Source organism: Mustela lutreola, chromosome 1 (assembly GCF_030435805.1).
Source record: "Mustela lutreola isolate mMusLut2 chromosome 1, mMusLut2.pri, whole genome shotgun sequence".
Taxonomy (NCBI): Eukaryota; Metazoa; Chordata; class Mammalia; order Carnivora; family Mustelidae; genus Mustela; species Mustela lutreola.
The window spans coordinates 154,534,479-154,554,958 of NC_081290.1; the positions used below are offsets into that span (position 1 = coordinate 154,534,479).

The window sequence follows — 20,480 nt, forward strand, 5'->3', positions numbered from 1 at the left end:
AACCAAGTCCCATGAATGGTTCTTCCCCCTCAAGCAGTGTCATTGGTGTTCTGATTCCCTACGTGGGTGAACCAGGGATTCTATATGGAAAAACCCATTCAGTAAATCCAGATGACCCAGGGAGTAGTTCTGTAAAGTGAACTTGGACATTCCTTTCACTTTTCTAGTTTGGAAACCCAATCTGCAACATTGCTAAAATATTGTTTGCAGGAAAAATATCTTGTCTGATTTGACTTCCACATGGTAAAGTGTGTGGATGGATAAGAATTTTCACAATCCTTTTCACAGAAATTCACCAGACACTGTGCTCATATATAAACATTTAGACTCTACCTCTACTTAAGGAAAAAAAAAAAAAAAGATTACAAAGAAAATTTTCCTTGGTTGCTGGTTTTTATAGAGTTTGTCTTTGTCTTTCACGGGCAATCTAAAGTTTTTTTCACGCCCGGGACACTTGGGGTTAGGTGGGACAGAGATATTTCTTGGGTCCCAGGCACTGCCCTGGAAACCTGAAACCCTTGAACTTATAAAATACAGTGACTAGAATATGCTTGAAAAATAAGGCAAAATTAAAGACGTTCCTGACAAGCAATACAAAAAAAAAAAAAAAAAATGACCTGGGTCACTACCCATAATTACAGGTCCAATAACCATGAAGCCCCATGTCCCTAAAACTGCCCTCCCTAGGCTTCCACGAAGCAGCCAGATTCCCGGGCCTCCACACGACAAAGACCGCAGCTTCCTTGGGAGCCGCAGGCTTCTTTGAGAGAGAGTGATGTTTTCTTGGGTTAGCAGTTCGAAAGAAGCAACCTCGAGCATAACGAGGCTCCTAATGAACTTCCTCTTTTTGTTGTTCCCCTTTTAGGACCTGTAGAAGGACGCAGCCGGTCCCTCTGCATTGGAACCAGACTATTGCACCCAACGCCGGAGTCTGCGGTGTCCTGTGGACTGTGCGCGGCGACAGCCGCCGGCGTGACCCGAAGGCCCGTGCCCCACGCAGGCGCCCAGGCACCATCCCGCGTCTTCTGCCACTCGTAGGCGCTCGGGACCTCTAGGCCCAGGGGTAGATTCAGCCTCTCCTCCAGCACCTCCAGGAAGAACCAAAATTTCAATTTGGGATTTTCCTATAAACAAGAGCCTAGAGTCGGTTTTGCTCGATGCTGGATTTAATACGTGTATGTTTTTGAGAGATTGGTTTTTCTTTACTTTTGATTTTTGATCTGCGTTTATGTGACAGACTCTCACCTGTACCTTATTATTATTTTTTCTATCATTATTATTATTGTGTCTTGCTGCATCGCGCCTTGACTCGCGAGTGACGGGACTCCGAAGCGTAGAGCTCGCAGGGGCGATGTACCAGAGCTTGGCCATGGCGGCCAACCACGGCCCCCCTCCCGGGGCCTACGAGGCGGGCGGCCCCGGCGCCTTCATGCACAGCGCGGGCGCTGCGTCCTCGCCAGTCTACGTGCCCACGCCGCGGGTGCCCTCATCTGTGCTGGGCCTGTCTTATCTCCAGGGCGGAGGCGGGGGCGCCGCGTCCGGAGCCACCTCTGGCGGCAGCTCTGGTGGGGCCCCGTCGGGTGCCGGGCCCGGAACCCAGCAGGGCAGTCCCGGCTGGAGCCAGGCGGGAGCCGAGGGAGCCGCCTACACGCCCCCGCCGGTGTCGCCGCGCTTCTCCTTCCCGGGAACCACTGGGTCCCTGGCGGCCGCCGCCGCCGCCGCCGCGGCCCGGGAAGCCGCGGCCTACAGCAGTGGTAGCGGAGCTGCGGGTGCGGGCCTGACGGGCCGCGAGCAGTACGGGCGTGCGGGCTTCGCAGGCTCTTACTCAAGCCCCTACCCCGCCTACATGGCCGACGTGGGCGCGTCCTGGGCCGCTGCCGCCGCCGCCTCCGCCGGTCCCTTCGACAGCCCGGTCCTGCACAGCTTGCCCGGGAGGGCCAACCCCGCTGCCCGACACCCCAATCTCGGTGAGTACTGAGCGCAAGCACCCGGGCTGGGTACTGGAGCAGGCTGTCGTGAGCACTGTTGGAAACATTGAATTTTTCACAAGTGTGCGTGTAGGGTGGCGGGCGGTAGGGAAGGGACAGACGCGTGAGTTTCCAAGGAAGACCCAAGCTGGAGGCTCCGAACGCTGGCGGCAGTGAAAGTCACAGCCCCTGGGAGCCCAGATTCTGTTAAGCGGGAGCGAGCCTACTCTCTGGTGCTTTTCTGAAAGAGAGAGGACTGCAGGGTGGCAGGGTCTGAGTGTGTCCCCGTTAAGCCCCAGACGTCGGGTTCGTGTGACCCCGCCATGCCCATCTATAGGTGACTGCGGGAGGGTGACAGGCTCACTGGAGAGCTGGGAGGGGCAGCTCCGGGAGCCCTTGGTGGACAGCGTTCGCGATCGCGGGGTTTCTGCTCCCATTTCCTCTCGGCCCTCCCTTGGTGTCCCCAGCAGGGAACTGATTACATTGGCGAGGGCCCAAGATCTTTTGGGCCATTTGTCGGCCCAGTTGGAGGATCCTTCCGAGTGGCAGATGATTCTCCTTTTGGGATTTCACACCTGGTACAAAGGAGGGACTGGAGCAATGGAGATGGGTTGAACTGAGGCTGGCACCTTGTGGGTGCCCCGGGGCCAGAGCGCACTGCGCCCTGCGCAGGTCTGCGGGGGCACGTGTGCTGGGTGTATCGAAAGCGCATACCTGATCAGCGTCCAAGGGAGCCACGGGAAGCCCAGAAGGGCTTCTCTATAATATCTGACTTAAATGGAGATTTTGCAGCAGTTTCCCTAAGTTGAGCGTCCTCTTGTCCTGAGGGCTGAGGTTAGAAATAACAATCCTAATGGGCACCATTGAATATTTTCTGTGAAATGGCAAAACTGGGAATTATGGCAAATGTGGGCACTCTGGCTCCGATTTACAGACTGAACAAAATGAAATCTGAGAAAGGGTCTGCTTGCTTTGGAAAGGCAAGTAAGGGAAGTGGGAACCACTAGTTCAAAATGCAGACGACCTATGGCCTGTGGAATTTCAGGAAGGGCCAGTATTGGGTTTGGTTGGAGATGGTTTTTGCGGGGGAGGGGAAGCGTAGACCTGAGAAACAAAGTTAACATTTATTGACTACCTACTAAGTGCTAAATCCTTTCACATTTGTTCTCACTTTGAAGAGTAAAGCTTGTCCCTCCCAGGTTTCCAGTCTTAGGCTGGCTCTGAGAAGGGCCCTGGCTTTGAAGAGCTTTTAAATTATCCTCTGACCCTGGGTGGCCAGGGAAGGTCCCCAGGGGGGTCCAGCCAAATACACATCCCAGGTAAACTGATTAACCATGGAAGTGGCGCCGGGGCTGGGTCTGTGGCTCGTAGTTTCCCCCTCCCCTTCTCAGGGGAGCCAGACGGCACCCCCCAGGGGAGGAGGGGCAACTGGCTCCGGAGCCTCTCTTAGGGCCTGAGCCAGATAGCTTGCTTGAAGCATCTCCATACAATGGCAGCTGGGAGTGGGTAGTTGGGTGTGTGTGTGTTGGGGTTGGGGGTGGGGCGTGAGTTTTGGCTCTGTTTTCTCAGAACTCCCCGTTGCCTCTAGAACTCTCTCCCTGGACATTATGTTTTAAAATAGGGAGAAATGGCCCCAGAGTTCCATTTCTTGTAACTTGTGGTGGGAGTGGAAAGGTTGCTTCCTAACCCCTGTAACCTGGAATGAGAATTTGGTGTTTGGTTAGGGAAAAAAAAGTTCAAAGTCCAAAAATGGAGCATATGCTTTTCTGGTCATCAGAATTACAACCACAACAATGTTTAAAAAAAAAAGTGCTGGGTGAGTGCACACAGTATTTAAATTCTAACATGTAACCCATACTATTTAAGAGGATGCTGGAGTAAGTAATGTTTCCCAAATTTCAGGGTCAGCAGATGACAAGCTAAACTCCAAGGGGCATCTCCTTGCTGAGAAGTGTGGCCTGTCTTCCCAGTACTCTGCTCTGTTCCACTAGTTCAGGAAGTCCCACCTGGCGTAGCAGCTGGATTATCTCCTCTATAGAGAGCCAAGTGTGTTAAATGGTCTTCATGAAAGCTTCCATGTTATCTTTGTGAGAGAACTTGAGACATGTGGAACCTGCTGGCGTTCCCATCCTCAGCATGTTCTGTAGGTGGCACTTACCTAAAAGCAAGTTAATTACAAAAACAGTGCATGTAAATAAATATATATTTTTTAATCTTTTCATCCTATCCCTTGACCCCTCCTATAAATGCCTGCTAACTTTATCGAGGACCAGCTCCGACATATTAGCTGATGCTGAGGGATAGAAACATGATGACAAGTGATTACTGATTCCATGATATTTACTGAGAGCCTGTTGTTTGGAGTGGCCACTGGGCCCCCAGATGGCAAGAGAGCATGGTAGAATGACAGGCAAATGTTCATTCAATCTCAGTAACCCTGTGATCTTGGGCAAATTACTTACCTCTCAGTCTCCCCTCTTTTTCTGTGAAATGGTATAATCCTAACTACCTTCAGTGTTGTCTTATATTAGAAAAATAATGCAGTATTTGTGAAGTAGTTGGTTTGGGCCCATAAAAGATGGCTATTTTGTTAAGCAGCTACTCATGGTCATGTAGAGTGATCTATTTTTTTCTGATTTTCTCAGGACTGAGGGGTTTCCCAGGACTTGGGATTTTTAGTGCTAAACCTAGGGCAATCCCGAATACACAGGGATGGTTGGTGACCCTAAACAGACATGAAAATGGGTAGATGACCCAGTAGCATGCTGCAGTAATGAGCTGAGAGGAAAAGAGAGAAAACAGAAGTGGTTCTTTCTTCTGCCTAGGAATCTGGAAGTCTTCACCTAAGTGGTGTCATCTGCATTTGGTCTGGAAGGGTAAGTAGCAGGAGTTGGCCAGGGAAAGCATAGCACCTACAATTTAAAAAAAAGAAAGAAAGAAAAAAGACAGGAAAAGTTAAACTCTCATTTGCCATCACATTTTGTGGTACTGTGAAATGGTACAACACAGCTTGGCTTTCGTGTAAATAATATATTTACAGCCATAGGTAAAACCACACAGACTAACACACTCTTCATCTCAGAAACTAGTTTCAATTTCAGTGAGAAGAAAGAAGAGAACAGCTTTATTTTTTTATGAAGTATTAACTACCTTGTTTTTAACAATAGTTAATATCTTGCCAGAGTTCTTATGTTGGTTATTGGAAAAGACAAAAATCAAAGTACAGGAAGCTAACAAGGGCCTCTGTAAGGCCGTGCACTTAGGTTGGAAGGAGTTATTCCACCTTGACTGCAATGTATATGAACTTAAGTTCATTCCAAGTTCAATATGAGCCTGACCCTGAAACAACCATTGACATCATTAATTAGGCTGCATTAATGGAATTATGTGACCTTACTGAGGGCAGGTAGAGTCTTAGTCATATTTAAGTGCCAGGCACATGCTGGGCACTTGGCAAATATTTGAGTAGAGATCTAGGAGGTAATTGCCACAATACTCTGCCCAGGTCAAAACACACAGAGTGGCTGCTTTAAAGGCCCACTGGGAAGCCTGGGGACAGAGGGAGCAGGGTGGGAGAGCATTCTGGAACCCTTGAGAAACCACCAAAGTTGTTTTAGGTCAGTTAAGAAGGAGAGAGAATGACTGTGTAAAAATAACTGATGTGTCTGGGTGGCTCAGTAGGTTAAGGATCCAACTCTTGGTTTTGGCTCAGATCATGGTATCAGGGTCATGAGATTGAGCCCCATGTCCAGCTCTGAGCTAAGTGGGGCATCTGATGGAAACTCCCTCTACCTCTCCTTCTACCCTTTTCTCTTAAATCAATCAATCAATCAATCAATCAGTCTTTAAAAAAACATCTGAAAGGCAAAAGTCTACGTCCTGTCCTTTCAACATTGTGTTGCTCCAGGTGAGCGAATATTAGGTTTGGCAAGAACGCTTTCTCATACATGATTGTAGTTGTTGAGTTGGAATATGGAATATGGCTTCTCTTAATAATAACCTCCTGGGCACTGAGAGTGCTTAAGGGGATGTTGGTTATCCTCTGCCCGAGGAGCTGGGCAGGGGATTCTTGCATTTCAAGGGCTAGAGCCCATGTTTGTATGCCCAGGAGATAGCTAGAGGGGGGTAGGAGAGCTGTGTCTCCTTGTGAAGGAACCAATCAGAATGGTTACAAAGGTATATCAGTTTGTCAAAACTCATGGAAATGTACTTTTAAAACAAGAGTCTTTGACTGTATGTATGTATAGCACGATAAAGTTGATTTTTGTTTTAATTAGTGCCTGCAAATACTTAAAGCAGAAAAGGAGGCAGTGGAAATGATGTATGCATATGCCATGAAGGAAATAGTATTGTAACAGATGTGACTGGAAAAGCAAAGAAAATATGCTTTATGATGCAATAACAATTCTTTTTAGGTAACAGAGAAACAAGCAATTATAATGCTGTCAAAGGATCTCAGATTTTTAAAATAATTTTAAGGGTTGATTAAAAAAAATAACGCAGTCAAATACATGTATATTATCCAGGGTCAGCGGGGTGATCTCTTTAAAAGCTTTGCTTCATTCGTGGGGTCATGGGAGTTTGTTTATGGTACAGGTCAGTGGAAAACTCTCTCAAGTGTTTTCTGGATCTTTGGGGAACTGCTTATCAATGAAGCCGTTTTCTTTCAGAGCCGGTTCATTTATATAGGGAACTTTGCGAGATCAGCTCTGAAGTAGCTTGTTTGGCTAGAGAATGATTTGTCAGTCTCCGAGAAAACCAAAGTTGTTTGACTTTCCGGTTACCACCCTAAGCAGGTCAGTCAGAGCTGGGGCTGGTCTGTGGTGCTAGATTGAGAACCAATGAAGTGGGGCAGGCGTGTGCGGGGTGGCCAGGGGTGTGTCACTGCTTCCAGTGAAATCTGTCACCAGCCCAATTGTGTCCCATCAAAAGGTCAGGCTACATTTGCTAGGCACTTTCTAAGCACTCAGGTAGAATGATGCACAGGAGACAGTTTTAGATAACACTTTCTTCTGTATCCCTTTCCATTTTTTTTTTTTTTGTTTTGTTTTGTTTTCTAACTTAAATGAGCTAAGAAAACAAACATACTCTGAAATGTGGGGAAACAGGAACTTTGATACGTGTTGTGGGGAGTGTACATTGTTACAAACTTTACAGACGGCCCTCAGTGATATCCAACAAATTATAAAGTGGCTATCCTTGATCCAGAAATTTAACTTCTAGGAATTAATTCTGGCCCAGTTGTGGCCCAGTTTGTAATAACAAAAATTGGGAATAATCTAAATGTTTATTATCAGGGGACTGTTTGTATACACATCAGATATAAAATAGGATATCACATAGGCTTAAAAAATCGGGAAATTCAGGGGCTCCGGGGTGGCCCAGTCATTAAGCATCTACCTTCAGCTTAGGTCATGATCACAGGGTCCTGGGAATGAGTCTCTCATCAGGCTCCTTACTAAGTGGGGAGTCTGCTTCTCCCTCTCCCACTCCCCCTGCTTGTGTTCTCTCTCTGTCAAATAAAGAAATAAAATCCTTAGGAAATTCATTATATGATGGTATAGAGTCCTCTCCAAAGATACTTATAAGTACAGGATATGTATATTGCAAGTTACTTGTGTTGAAAGAAAGAAAGGAGGAAGGAAGGAAGGAATGAGCAGGGCACGTGGGTGGCTCATTTGGTTAGGGGTGTGACTCTTTTTTTTTTTTTTTAAAGATTTTATTTTATTTATTTGTCATAGAGAGAGAAGCGAGAGCAAGCACAGGCAGACAGAGTGGCAGGAAGAGGCAGAGGGAGAAGCAGGCTCCCTGCCAAGCAAGGAGCCCGATGTGGGACTCGATCCCAGGACGCTGGGATCATGACCTGAGCCGAAGGCAGCGGCTTAACCAACTGAGCCACCCAGGCGTCCCAGGGGTGTGACTCTTGATCTCAGGGTCCTGAGTTCAAGTTCTGTGTTGGGTTGTATGCTGGAGCCTACTTAAAAAAAAAAAAAAGAAGAGAGAGAGAGAAGCGTATATGTATTTGAAAATGTTTAATTTATCTCTGGAAATACAAGGAATTTGTATTCTCAGTTACCCATGGAGAGGATAACTGGGTAGGTGAGAATAAGGATGGGGAAATGCCTTGGAACCTTTTGATTTTTTTTTTTTTTTAAAGATTTATGTATTTTCATTTAGAGGGAGAGCAAACAGCAGGAGGGGCAGAGGCTGAGAAAGAATCTCAAAGGGGAGGGGCAGAGGGAGAGAGAATTTCTTTTTTTTAAAGATTTTATTTATTTATTAATTTGTCAGAGAGACAGAGAGCACACAAGCAAGCAGAGTGGCCGGCAGAGGCAGAGAGAGAAGCAAGCTCTCTGCCAAGCAAGGAGCCTGATTCCAGACTTGATCCCAGGACTCCGGGATCATGACCTGAGCTTAAGGCATTGGCTTAACTGACTGAGCCACCCAGGTGTCCTGGGAGAGAGAATTTCAAGCAGACTTTATGCAGAGCTGGAAGCCTGGTGTGGGGCTTAATCCCATGACCCTGAGATCATGACCTGAGCCAAAACCAAGAGTCAGACGCTCAACCGTCTATGCCACCCAGGAGGCCCTGTAGAACCTTTTGAATTTTTAAGCAACTCAGCATTTTTAATTTTAATTTTTTAAAAAGATTATTTATGTATTTATTTATTTGAGAGAGAGTGCAAGCACAGGAGAGCACAAACAGTGGAGAGGGAGAAGCAGGCTGCCCATCCAGTAGGGAGCCGGATGCGGGACTCGATCCTAGAACACTGGGATCATGACCCAAGCTGAAGGCAGCTGCTTAATGGAATGAGCCACCGAGGCACCCCTTAACCATTTTTTTTCCCCCTTAACCATTTTTTAAATAGTCACTTCTATGCTTCTTTATTAGCCCATTAAATCATAAAATACTTTTAAAATATAAGGAGGTTAAGGTTAAGTTTTATTCAATTTTACTCTTTACCATCTTAGCCATTTTTAAGTGTATAGTTCAATAGTGTTAAATATATTCATATCAGGGGCGTCTGGGTGGCTCAGTGGGTGAAAGCCTCTGCCTTTGGCTCAGGTCATGATCCCAGAGTCCTGCTCAGCAGGGAGCCTGCTTCCCTTCCTCTCTCTCTGCCTGCCTCTCTGCCTACTTGTGATCTCTGTCTGTCAAATAAATAATAAATAAATAAATAAATATTTTAAAGATTTTATGTATATAATATATATATAAATAAAGTATAATAAATAATATATAGTATAATAAATAAATAAAATAATATAATATATATTTTCATATCATTGTGAAACAGGTTTCCAGAACTTTTCATTTTGCAAAACTGAAACTCTGTACCAATCAAACAATAGCTATTTCCTCCTCCCCAACCCGTGGTAACTGCCATTTTAATTTCTGTCTGTGTGAATTTGACTACTTAGGTACCTCAGGTAGGTGGAATCGTATAGTAGTTATCTTTTTGTGACCGGCTTATTTCACTTAGTATAATGTTCTCAAGGTTCATCCATATGAACCTTGAGGTAATATGTCATATGACTTCCTTCCTTTCTAACACTGAGTAATATTCCATTGTATGTATATATCATATTTTTAAAATCCATGCATCCATCATGAATAGTTGAGTTGTTTCCACCTCTTGTGAATAATGTTGCTGAGAAAATTGGTGTGCAAAGGGAACCTTTTGAATTTTGAACCGTATGAATATATTACCAATTAAAAAAAACATATTGAACCAATTAAGTTATTAAAGAGACATACAGCACTCATGAAGTAACTTCCTGAGATTCTCCCTCCCTCTTTTTGCTTAGAACAGGGTTCTATATTTAGAGTTATGGATGCACAGGAAAAGTACTTTGTAGTATAAATTGTTGTTTATTGAATTTAGCTTTTGGTTTTTGCTTATTTAACAGGAGATTGCTTTACCAAGGGGACAAAAAACCCTTATCTTGTGCTCAGTAATGTCTGTGGGTAGCACATCTCAGCAATTGTCAAATTGCTGGCATTGGGGGCACAGACACAGGTGCCCTTTCCTAGTGTGGCTGTTGTCCCTCAGGTTATACTGGGGCTAGAACCAGAAAAAAAGGCAGTGAAAGGATGACGTTAGAAAAACAAATTATCTTCCGCCAAGGCAAAGTAAGTCTTTTAACCAATTTTTTTCAGCCTGTCCTTTTTTTGTTGTTGTTTTGTTTTTTAAGTTTTTATTTGTTTATTTGAGAAGAGAGAGTGCGAGCAGGAGCAGGGGGAGAGGGAGAAGCAGGCTCTCTCCACTGAGTAAGGAGCCCCATGTGAGGCTTAGTGTGGGGCTGAATCCTGGGAGGATGAGATCTGGACCTGAGCCAAAGGCGGCCCTTTATCCACTGAGCCCCCCAGGAGCCCCTCAGCCTGTCCTTTTAAGGCAATTGAGTTGTACCGAATTTAGAGCTGAAGCCTGTTGCAAATATTGCTGCTTTTGTTTGCATACGAAAGAGGAAGGACTGCGGGTTTTTCCATTGCCTTGCTCTAGAGCAATTCTTGGAGGCCCCTGGATGCTGCTGCTTTAAGAACTTGAAGGACAAGGGGAGTTAGAGAGGAGAAGGGAGTTGGGGGAAATTGGAAGGGGAGGTGAACCATGAGAGACTATGGAGTCTGAAAAACAATCTGAGGGGTTTGAAGTGGGGGGGGGGGGCGGGGAGAGTTTGGAGGAACCAGGTGGTGGGAATTAGAGAGGGCATGGATTGCATGGAACACTGGGTGTGGTGCAAAAATAATGAATACTGTTATGCTGAAAAAAAAAATTAAAAAAAAAAAGAACTTGAAGGAGCCTTTTTGCCATCTGAAAGTATTTGTCCGCTGGTGACTTTTTTGATCTGCACATCCTGAATAAGGTGCAGGTGACAAAGCCCTCTCATGGTTTGGGAATAGGTATTCCATTCTACTGACTTTCTATGGTTGATGACTTGGTCTCATGTAGCACAGTCCCTGAAGGATAATTTTTTTTTCTTTTAAGATTATTTATTTATTTGACAGAGATCACAAGTAGGCAGAGAGGCAGGCAGAGAGAGGAAGGGAAGCAGGCTCCCAGCTGAGCAGAGAGCCCGACGCGGGGCTCGATCCCAGAACCCTGAGATCATGACCTGAGCCGAAGGCAGAGGCTTAACCCACTGAGCCACCCAGGTGCCCCCCTGAAGGATAATTTAAACATTTTATTGGCTATCTGTAGAGCTATTTCTTTGTCTCCTTCTAAAAAACATAGGAATGATAATATGGGTGGGATTATAATAGGAGTAACTTCTGATCTGTTTTAGTTTGCACAAGATATATTTACAAGTTTGGATACATTCGTGTTGGGAAACTAGCTAACAACTTTTTAGGGACATGAGCTTCTATCTTGTGCTATATATGTGCCTGTATCTTGCTCTCTGTAATGTAATTTATATATAGTAAGTTAGATCCTTTATCAAGGGTCAATGGGGAAGTTGTCAGGTGATAGGGACTTTTAAGTCCTTCTGGAGAGGCAGATATGATCTCCATTTTGCCGAAGACGTAACTGAGCCTCAGAAAGATTAAGTAGTCTGCCCAAGTTGCCAGTAAGCAACAGCTCTGGCTTAGAACTCAGGTTAAGTTCAATTTCCAGGACTTCCATGCTTTTCTTTCATTTACCTCCTTTTGCCTTTGCCAAGCTTAAGATGAGGATGCTTATCCCTTTAGGACCATAAGGTGCAGGGTGTTTGAAAGATTCAAACTTTAGGATTTTTTTTTTTAAGATTTTATTTATTTATTTGACAGACAGAGATCACAAGTAGGCAGAGAGGCAGGCAGAGAGAGAGGGAAGCAGGCTCCCCGCTGAGCAGAGATTCTGATGTGGGGCTCCATCCTAGGACCTCGAGATCATGACCTGAGCCGAAGGCAGAGGCTTAAACCCACTAAACCACCCAGGTGCCCCAAGGATTTTTTTTTTTTTTTTTTTAAGATTTTATTTACTTGAGAGAGAGCATGGGGCAGAGGCAGAAGGAGAGGGAGAAGCGCACAGCCTGGTGAGCAAGGGGCCTGCTGCTGGCTCCATCCCAGGACCCTGGGATCATGACCTGAGCCTAGGGCAGATGCTTAATGTCTGAGCCACCCAGGTGCCCCTTAAGCTTTAGGATTTTCTATTACTTGGTCTCCACCCGCTCCTTCTCCCCAGTGGAGTTTTCCCTCTGTGTTCCTACTTCCCACCAATGCTTCTTCGGGTGCCCTATTCTCTCTAGTGGTCTTCCATCTCATTCTGATTTTGCCCTCCCTGTACTCCCTGAGTAGGACATTAGGAATCCCTGCCTTGCTTCAGCTTCCTTTTCAGCCTCCGGATTCTGCTGTGCAGAGAATTAAAGAGAGGCTTCCCAGAATTCAGACCCTCCAAGCTAGAGGATTCTTTCATTCTGGGGGGATTGCTGGCTGCAAAAGAAGGGCGAAACCATATGGCTCTATCAAAAAATCCTTTTCCTCTGAAAATCCTTTCCTCTGAAAATTCATATGTATCTGAGGTAGGAGCCGAGAAAGGAGGGGAGAAAAGCATTGTAGTAATTATGGTTTTAATGAAGATGAGAATAGGGGTGTGGATGTGTGTAATGAGGATAGTGACTGAGCCCCATGGAGTTGAGCTGAGCTGAACACAGAAGCCATGGATGGAAGCTTTCTTGTTTCTGGCAGGGGGCCTATGGTTTTATCTATTACTGCTCTGTAATCAGAATTGAGCCAGGATATTCAAACCTCTTATCTGAATGAAGGGAATTTGGTTTTCTGGCCTTCAGCATTTTGCAGAAATCTCCAGACTGACTTCATGGCTCTAAGTATCTTTTTTTCCACCAAAGGAGGAATATAATCGAGACAGGTAAGCCGTTCCATACCTTTAAAATCATGGAAAAGCCTCTGCAAGTGGAACATGAGGCTGTCTTTCACTCTGCCTGCATCGAGTAGTCACAGATGTGCTTTGTTTCGGGAGGATGAGAAATGAAGGCGAAACCACCACAGTTTGGTAGATTATTTAAACCAGAGGCTTTGGGATTCCCTCATTGCAGATCTTCAAATGGAATTTGACTGCTAAATTACTTTTGTAGCCTTCCTTTTTCCCTTCCGGTTTAAAGCTCCATTTTTACTTCTAGAAATCCAGTCAAACTTTATCACCTCTATTCAGAATTGATCAATAGCAACTGGTGAGCAGGTTAATTATAATCGCAGAATAAACGCCGAAGTCTCAAAGTTCACCACTTCTGCAGTGTTTCCAAACCCCTCGGGGACCGTGCCAAGAGACTCTCATTGACCCATTCAGAGCAGGTGTGGGAGTTTGAACCAGGGGCAGACAATCGGATCTGATTCAAGACAGCTCACTTTGGTTTCTTATCTGCAGCTTTTCCTATCTTACGATGTCTGTCATTTCAGATAAAAAAAGTTCAGTCAATTGAGCTGGGAAATGGCAAGTTACGTGTTCTTCTGATAAAAGTTTTCAAGTTGTTGTTTTATCAGATTGGGTTGAAATTGTATGTTTCTGTCAAGGTCTGCAATGACCTTTTCAGATATTTTATCAGGTATTAGGTGGGGAGATCTTTTTTTTTTTTCGTTCTCTCTTCGACCTAGCAAAGAATGACCTGACTTCCAAGATCATAAATCAAACCAGGTAAAGAGAGGCAATAATACAAGTTACCCCTTGAAATTGACTAGGTGGGGGGAAAACAAACAACAAATAAAACCTTTCCCTAGCCCATAGAAAGAACTTAACTTGACCCTAAATAAAGAATGTGGTTCTCATAGAGTACACACTTAATAGGAAAATACTGCTTATTTGAAAAAAGAAAATGTTTTCTAGGTCAAAGATGGCTTCAGAAAAGCAAATAGTATTTTTTTTTCAAATAGTATCAGTAACACTTAATTATCCTTCTTTTTTTAAACTCCACGTATGTTTAATATGGAAAAAATAAAACTCATATACACCAGTACACAAATAGTTGGTAATCTTACCACCAAAGATAACCACGGTTAGGCATTAATCCTTGACTTCTTGGTTACCATACATATAGAGGCATGCATATATGTATGTATTTAAACAGTCGTAAAAGATTGTTTAGTTATTTCAGCACCGAAGAAAGTTTTTAAAGATCAGTGACCCAGGCTGGCTCCTGAAGTTAGATCCCTTAAGTAGAGCAATGATGGGGAATTGGCAGGAGGAACTGCCCATAAAAAATAGCCAATCAGATGGGAGAGTTGTATATAAAAACTCAGTTTTCCTGCCTTTCAGTTTATTGTGTATATAGCCTATTTAAGGCTAGAACATATGTGCGTTTGACGTGGTTCCCCCTCAAAGTGAGGCAGCCAGTTGCAGGGTATGTTGGTTTGTGAGCCCTGAGCAGTAGCTTTCAGCCCACTTTTCAGAAAGGGAAGTCAATGAGGTGAAGGACCCTGTGCTCTCCTTTTCCTGCTGCATGACTTTGGACACCTTAGCATGCCTCTCTTGGGTCCAGGGCAAGCATTTGTAAGGTTCAGATGCCCATCCAGGAGCAGAAATGGTAAGAAGGGGAAGGGCTGCTCCCTATAAGGCCCTTTGGGGTATTTAAAATCCAGGGTATTATACATCTTCCAGGATAATAGTTCATGTTGGCTTTGTCTTCCCTCATACCAAAGCTATCATAGTAACTTATAACCTTTCTGGGCTTGCCTGAGTATCAGACTCAAATTTGTGCAGTCTCTGTAATGTTGGTTTCCATGGCCACCTGCCTCATTTGAAGCAATGGTGTCTGTGAGATTCGGGGTTTGATGGGCAGTTTTATTTTTTATTAGACATAATAAATTACTTAGCTCCTAATATGTAAGAACAACTTTTGGAACCCTTGGGTTGTGTTACCTCAGAGCTGGTCTCAGTTTATTGTTCCTTTGGTTTTGCTTTTCTGTTATTACCAAATCCATTTGGTGTCTGAGTTTCTAGGAGCCCATGGAGCTCCATTCCAAACACCAGACCCAGACACACCACTTGTTTTGTCAGTCAACCAGCCAACAGGTATTTTTGCCTGCCTCCTGTGAGCTGTGTACTTGTTAGGCTTTGGAGATCAAAAATGAACAAGATGGCCTCTCTATCCCAGCAGCTTACAGCGTGGGAGGGGAGATAAAAAGTGAATGTGCCCTCTTGGTGCTGGCAGGGTAAATCTGGGTTCCACGGGAGCCCTTAGCATACTTACACCGGCCTGCCACCCCAGACCAGGCTTCCTGGTGGAGGAAATTCCTATGTTGTGTCCACAAGGTGAAGCCTGCCTCCCCGCTGTATTTTCACACCCATTTTCCCCAGTCAGAGAAAGAACTTGGATGGAAAGGAGGCCGCATGCTAGAAGGATATTTGGGAGGAGTTAGCGTATGTGTGTTAGCAGTAAGGCACCACATGGCTGTGTGGTTTGCCTCTAGGCTGAGGTGGAAAGAAGATGCAAAATTCTAGGCCAACCCTAGTTCCCACACCAGATCTCTGCCCTAGGAAGAAGAGAGACCTGGTTAATCCAGGAGGTGGGGTCCTACCCTGTTTTGTAATCCCACCTGCTTCTGGCACTGCCTCTCAAGGTGAGGTGGGTGCCGGGAGTGGCCTCCATGAGGAATATAGATAATTACGGGGGGAATTATGGGGGGAAAATACTGTTTATGCAGGTGTGCATCCCTAGACCCAGAAGATGGATTAGCCAGAGCATCTACCTCCCAGGAAGTTTAGAGGTGAAAATAAAGATTTTAAGGTCAATACTCTTCATTCCCTAGCTTCAACAAATAGCAACTCATGACAAGCTGTTTTCATCTATATGCTCCCTTCTGCCATACTATGTTATTTTGAAGGAAATTCCAGAGAACTTATCATTTCATCTATAAATATTTCTGTATGAAAAGATACAAGGACACTTAAAAATATATATAGCTTCAATGCCAATGTCACTCTGTTATGAATTATCACTCCTTAATATCATGAAATGTCCTCGGTGTTCAGATTTTCTACTTGTCTAATTTTCTTAGATTGTTTGTCTAAACCAGGTCCATATTTTGCCTCTGTAAAGTCATATTTGCCTTTGTTAACGTGTCTCTCAATTTTTTTTTTAATCTATAGGTTCCCTTTTTACCCTTCTTTTTTTGTTGCAATATATTTGCTAAAGATAAACTAGGCTTCTCCTGTAGACTTTTCCTATCCTTCAGCCTAGATTCTGTTGATTGCATTTCCTGCATGATATTTAACATGTTCTTCTGCCCTATTTTTTTTTTAGATGTAAATCTATATTTGGAAAGATAGAATTAATCACATTGAGCAGTCAATGATGGACGTTGCCCAAATCTATTATTCCATTAGGGGTTGCAAATGGTGATATTCTAATGATCTCATTTATTAGCTGAAATATATCCATAACAGTAAAAAATGCTTCAGTTACCAAATATTTGGTTACCCTGAGATACAGTTTGTAAAGGAAAGGCAAGGTGAATGCTTGCTGCCTTCACCTTACTTTCCAAAATAATGAATTCGTTCCCTGACATCCTTCAAATATTACCAATGACATTTTTTTTAGTATTGTTAAGAACTCAGAGATTTAAACATATATGATATGTTATAATCCATGTAGCTATTATCCTGTTTGAAGCTCAGATTGTTCTGTCTTTGCCAGTAGGAACCTGTCCAAGTTGGCTCCTGTGTTCTTTTGACAAAAATCTAAGTCTGATCCTTTCCGGCTTTCCACATGACAAAATATTCCAAGCTCTTCTCTTAGCATCTTCTCCTCCCAGAAGCTAACTCTGCTAGCTGTGCTTTTTGCTCTTGGGTTAGTCATTCCATGTGGAGTGAGGGAAAACTTCCCCATCCCACCCAAAGATAAGATAAAAGACTGCATGTGACGATACCACACTTCCCATTGAAATTTAGGACTCAAATGCTTTTACTTTCCTTTATGCATCTTTTTCTTTTTAACTGTGCTAAGATGTACACAACAGAAGATTAACCAAATAACTATTTTAAGTGTACAGCTCAATGGCATTGAGTGTGTCCGAATTATTGTACAACCATCACCCACCATTCCTCTCCAGAACTTCTTCCCCATCTGAAACTGGGTATCCATTCCCCCTCTCCCTAGCCCCTGTCAGCTACCCTTCTCTTCTCTGTCTCCATGAATTTGATACTATTTATTTCACGTAAGTGAAGTCATACAGTGTCTGTCCTTTTGTGTCTGGATTATTTCATTTAGCATAGTGTTCTCCACGTTCATCCATGTTGTGGAGTGTGCCAGAATGTTCTTCCTGTAAAGGCTGAATAATATCCCATTGTATGTGTAGACCACATTTTGTTGATCCATTCATCTGTGATGGACCCTTGGGTTGCTTCTGCCTTTTGGCAATTGTAAACAAGGCTACTGTGAACAGGGGTCTCCTCAAAATCTGTTTGAGCCCCTGCTTTTTGTTCTTTGGGGCATATACCTGCAAGTGGAAGTAGAACTGGATCATATGGTAATTCTGTGTGGTTTTGAGGAACCACTTTACTGTTTTCCGTGGAAGCTGCACTTTTTTACATCTTTCATGCATCTTTGCAGCTATAAATCTTTCATCCACACCCAAAATTACATTCTCAACAGCCCCATCATAATTTCACATTTGCTATATGCCATAACATCCATAGAGTCTCCAAGAAACAACATCAACACTTTGACGAACAGTCTGTTCCTGAAACCAGTTTTGTGTGTTTGTTTTGGTCATTCCTTGCCTTTTGATTTTGGGGTTACTGCCAATGTTTCCGGCTCTTGGCTTTGTACCCCTCTTCTACGACATGAGCTGGGCTACTCCTAGTGGACAACCCCTGCCTCTTGCCTCGTGATGTGGTGCTCCCCCTCTGACGGCCACATTGGGCATTTTGGATGTTATCACCCGTTTCTCAAAACTTTTCCCAGCACACCAGCAGCCTTGTTCCATTTCAGGGATTGACAAAATTGACATGGCTGGGGACAGATATGCAGGGCCTTGAAATTGGGCAGAGGAGTTTGGGGCTTTATGAATAAAGGGCAAACATATTGAATCAGTAAATTGGGAATATGTACACCCAGAGAGGTAGGGGTGTGTGTGTGTGTGTGTTTTGGCTGCCTGGCATGGAGACAGAAAGCAGTGGCTCAGCGATAGGCTGTCAGAAGTATTTTCTAGTCTGGAGAATGAGTAAATAAAGTAAAAGGCATGGAAGGAAAGGCAAGAGAAAATCACCAGGACAGATTGGCCAAAGAAGGGCATGGGTGAAAACCATGGTCATTACCTTTCTTTTGAGTCTCTACAGCCTTCATTTGAGGACAAAGTGGTGTGGGAGGTATGTGGATGACTACTTTCATATACCTCTCATTCCCCCAGTTTACACAGGCCCAGAGGTGGTCATTCTGAAGCTGCCCACCAGGAAATTGCATTCAATTTGCTTCATTTTTTTTTTGGATTTTCAGCTGTTCTTCCATGTTGTCATGGAGAGTGAGTCCTATTGTATAGCTCTCCTGCTTACCTGATAATCTCCTGGTGGCAGCGGAGGTGGGAAGGAGGGGACACACAGTAGCAAATGGGACACAAGATCAAGGCAGGAACCCAGGGTTGGAGGCCTCACATCACCGTCCACTCACGTGGACCAAACCAAGTCATTTCTTCATTCTGTGGGATTCCACTTCCTATCAGGAGCTCATAACCAACCCCCCCTTTTTTCCTTTTGGTCCACTACCTTAATTTCCTGGATTGAAAGAATCTGGAGTAACTTTTGAATATGGAATGAGTAAATTGGAAAGTCATTTACTTACCCCACATTCCCTCCATGGCCTAGGGATTAGGGAATTTGATTAATCACTTTCCCCTTCTGCCTGGCAGCCTCTGACTGCTGGGTCAGCCTGGAAAATAAATGGCACTTCTAGGAAGGGCACCAGGCAGGAACTGGGAGTCTCTTATTTGACTGCTTTCCTATGGAGGGAAGAGCACATTCTGTATTTCTGGAAAGTCCCTTGGGTTTTACCGTTTAGGCTCAGTGGGTCTTGGTCTTTGACAGGAAGGCCAGGGTAACTGGAGCTTCCGAATCTAGCTCTTGACTCCAGATGGGAGAGTTGCTGCTGTCTGTTATGGTGGTGAGGAGCGTGGACCCTGGAACCCTGCACACTGAGTACCTCCTGATTATTACCCAGCACCTTGGCAAACTATCTAATATCTGATAGTCTCAGTTTTTTTCTTAATACCTTGATAATTCCATAATGGCCTTTTTATGCAGATAGCTTTTTTCCTCTTGTTCTCGCTCACTTGACTGTAGAAGAATTGGAAACAGACAAGGAAGAATCAAAGAATATACGATCACACTGCCTCTTGGTATCAAAGAGGGCGCAGAAGGTGGATCTTGTGAAAGCAGGAAAGTTGGAAATGGGATCTTTCATTGGAATCTCTGCGGTGGGCTTATCTCTGCAGGCAGCCTTTGACATAACTCCAGGCAGAACTCCTGAGAATCAAACAGGGCCAATGTTCTCACTGTATCTTAAGGTGCTATCTTTTTCTTGTAGTTCCAGTAGACTGGAAGTGTTTTCAGGGTATACCTCATTCATTTTGGGGTTCGAGATATGCTTACATGGTAAATACTAAATAGATGTTCATTATCTGAAAAGATAAGGCCTGGAGTTCATACTAAAGTATATGTATATGGGTCCTTGGGCTCCTGTACTCATACCTGCGGTCTGGCCCGGCGGTCTGGCCCTGCTGAGACATTGAGGGGGAGGAGAGGATGCATCCTTGTAAGAGGACGAACCAAGAGGCAGAAGTCGAGGGATGACTGTGTCCCCATCCATGACTGGTTGTACAGGGAGAGGGACCCAGCATGGGTTGGGGGGAGAAATGAGGAGATTGAGGGGTTGTAAGAATCTCGAAAAGGCAGCCCAAACTTAGAAGGCAGGAGGAGAGAGAAGAGCATGGAAGACCCCAGGGGTCTTCTCAAAGGTGACGACAAGGAAAGAGGCAGCTAAGGGTGAGGGACATGCAGGTGAAGTTTCCAGGGCACAGGTGGCATGGGCTTGAGTCTGTAGGCTCATCACCCTGATAGAAGCCTTGGGAACAGGAGAGAGCCCCTGGTGTATGGGGGAGAGTGATAGGGGCAGAGGAACTCTGCAGAGCTGGCCTCTGCTGAAGGTGGAGGGGTGGGTGTGGGGCAGTCCAGGTAATAGAAGCTGGGTAAGAGGAGCCAGGAGAGGAAGCTAAAAAAAATGGTTAGGTGCCCTCCAAGTTCTACCTTGTGAAAATCACCTGGGCTCATTCCATGATCCTATGGCGCTCTGCTGGGCCCTGATGACACACCCTTGGGCTTCCTAAGCACCACACACAAAGTCTTCACATCCTATCAATGTTCTGGCCTCAGAGCCAGATCGATTATAATCTTTCCCTACTAGTTTACAGAAATTTGTGGAATTTTGCTCATCGAGTTTGTCCTTTCCTACCTATGGAGTGCCCAAATCCACTGTTTTCCTTCCTCCACACTTTGAACAGATTCCCAAGATCCATCTTAGAGAGCCTCT

General features: G+C 44.6%; 1 protein-coding gene across 5 annotated transcripts in view; it reads left to right on the forward strand.

The window, feature by feature from the left end:
- The window catches only part of GATA4 (GATA binding protein 4), an 83,084-nt gene that overhangs the window by 31,420 nt on the left and 31,184 nt on the right, over positions 1-20,480 (forward strand). For all 5 annotated transcript variants that reach the window (XM_059177367.1, XM_059177373.1, XM_059177384.1 and 2 more), the window contains one exon: positions 866-1,967. In XM_059177367.1, coding sequence (XP_059033350.1) covers positions 1,352-1,967 — 616 coding nt within the window. In that variant the 5' untranslated portion in view covers positions 866-1,351. The remainder of the gene's footprint in view (positions 1-865; positions 1,968-20,480) is intronic.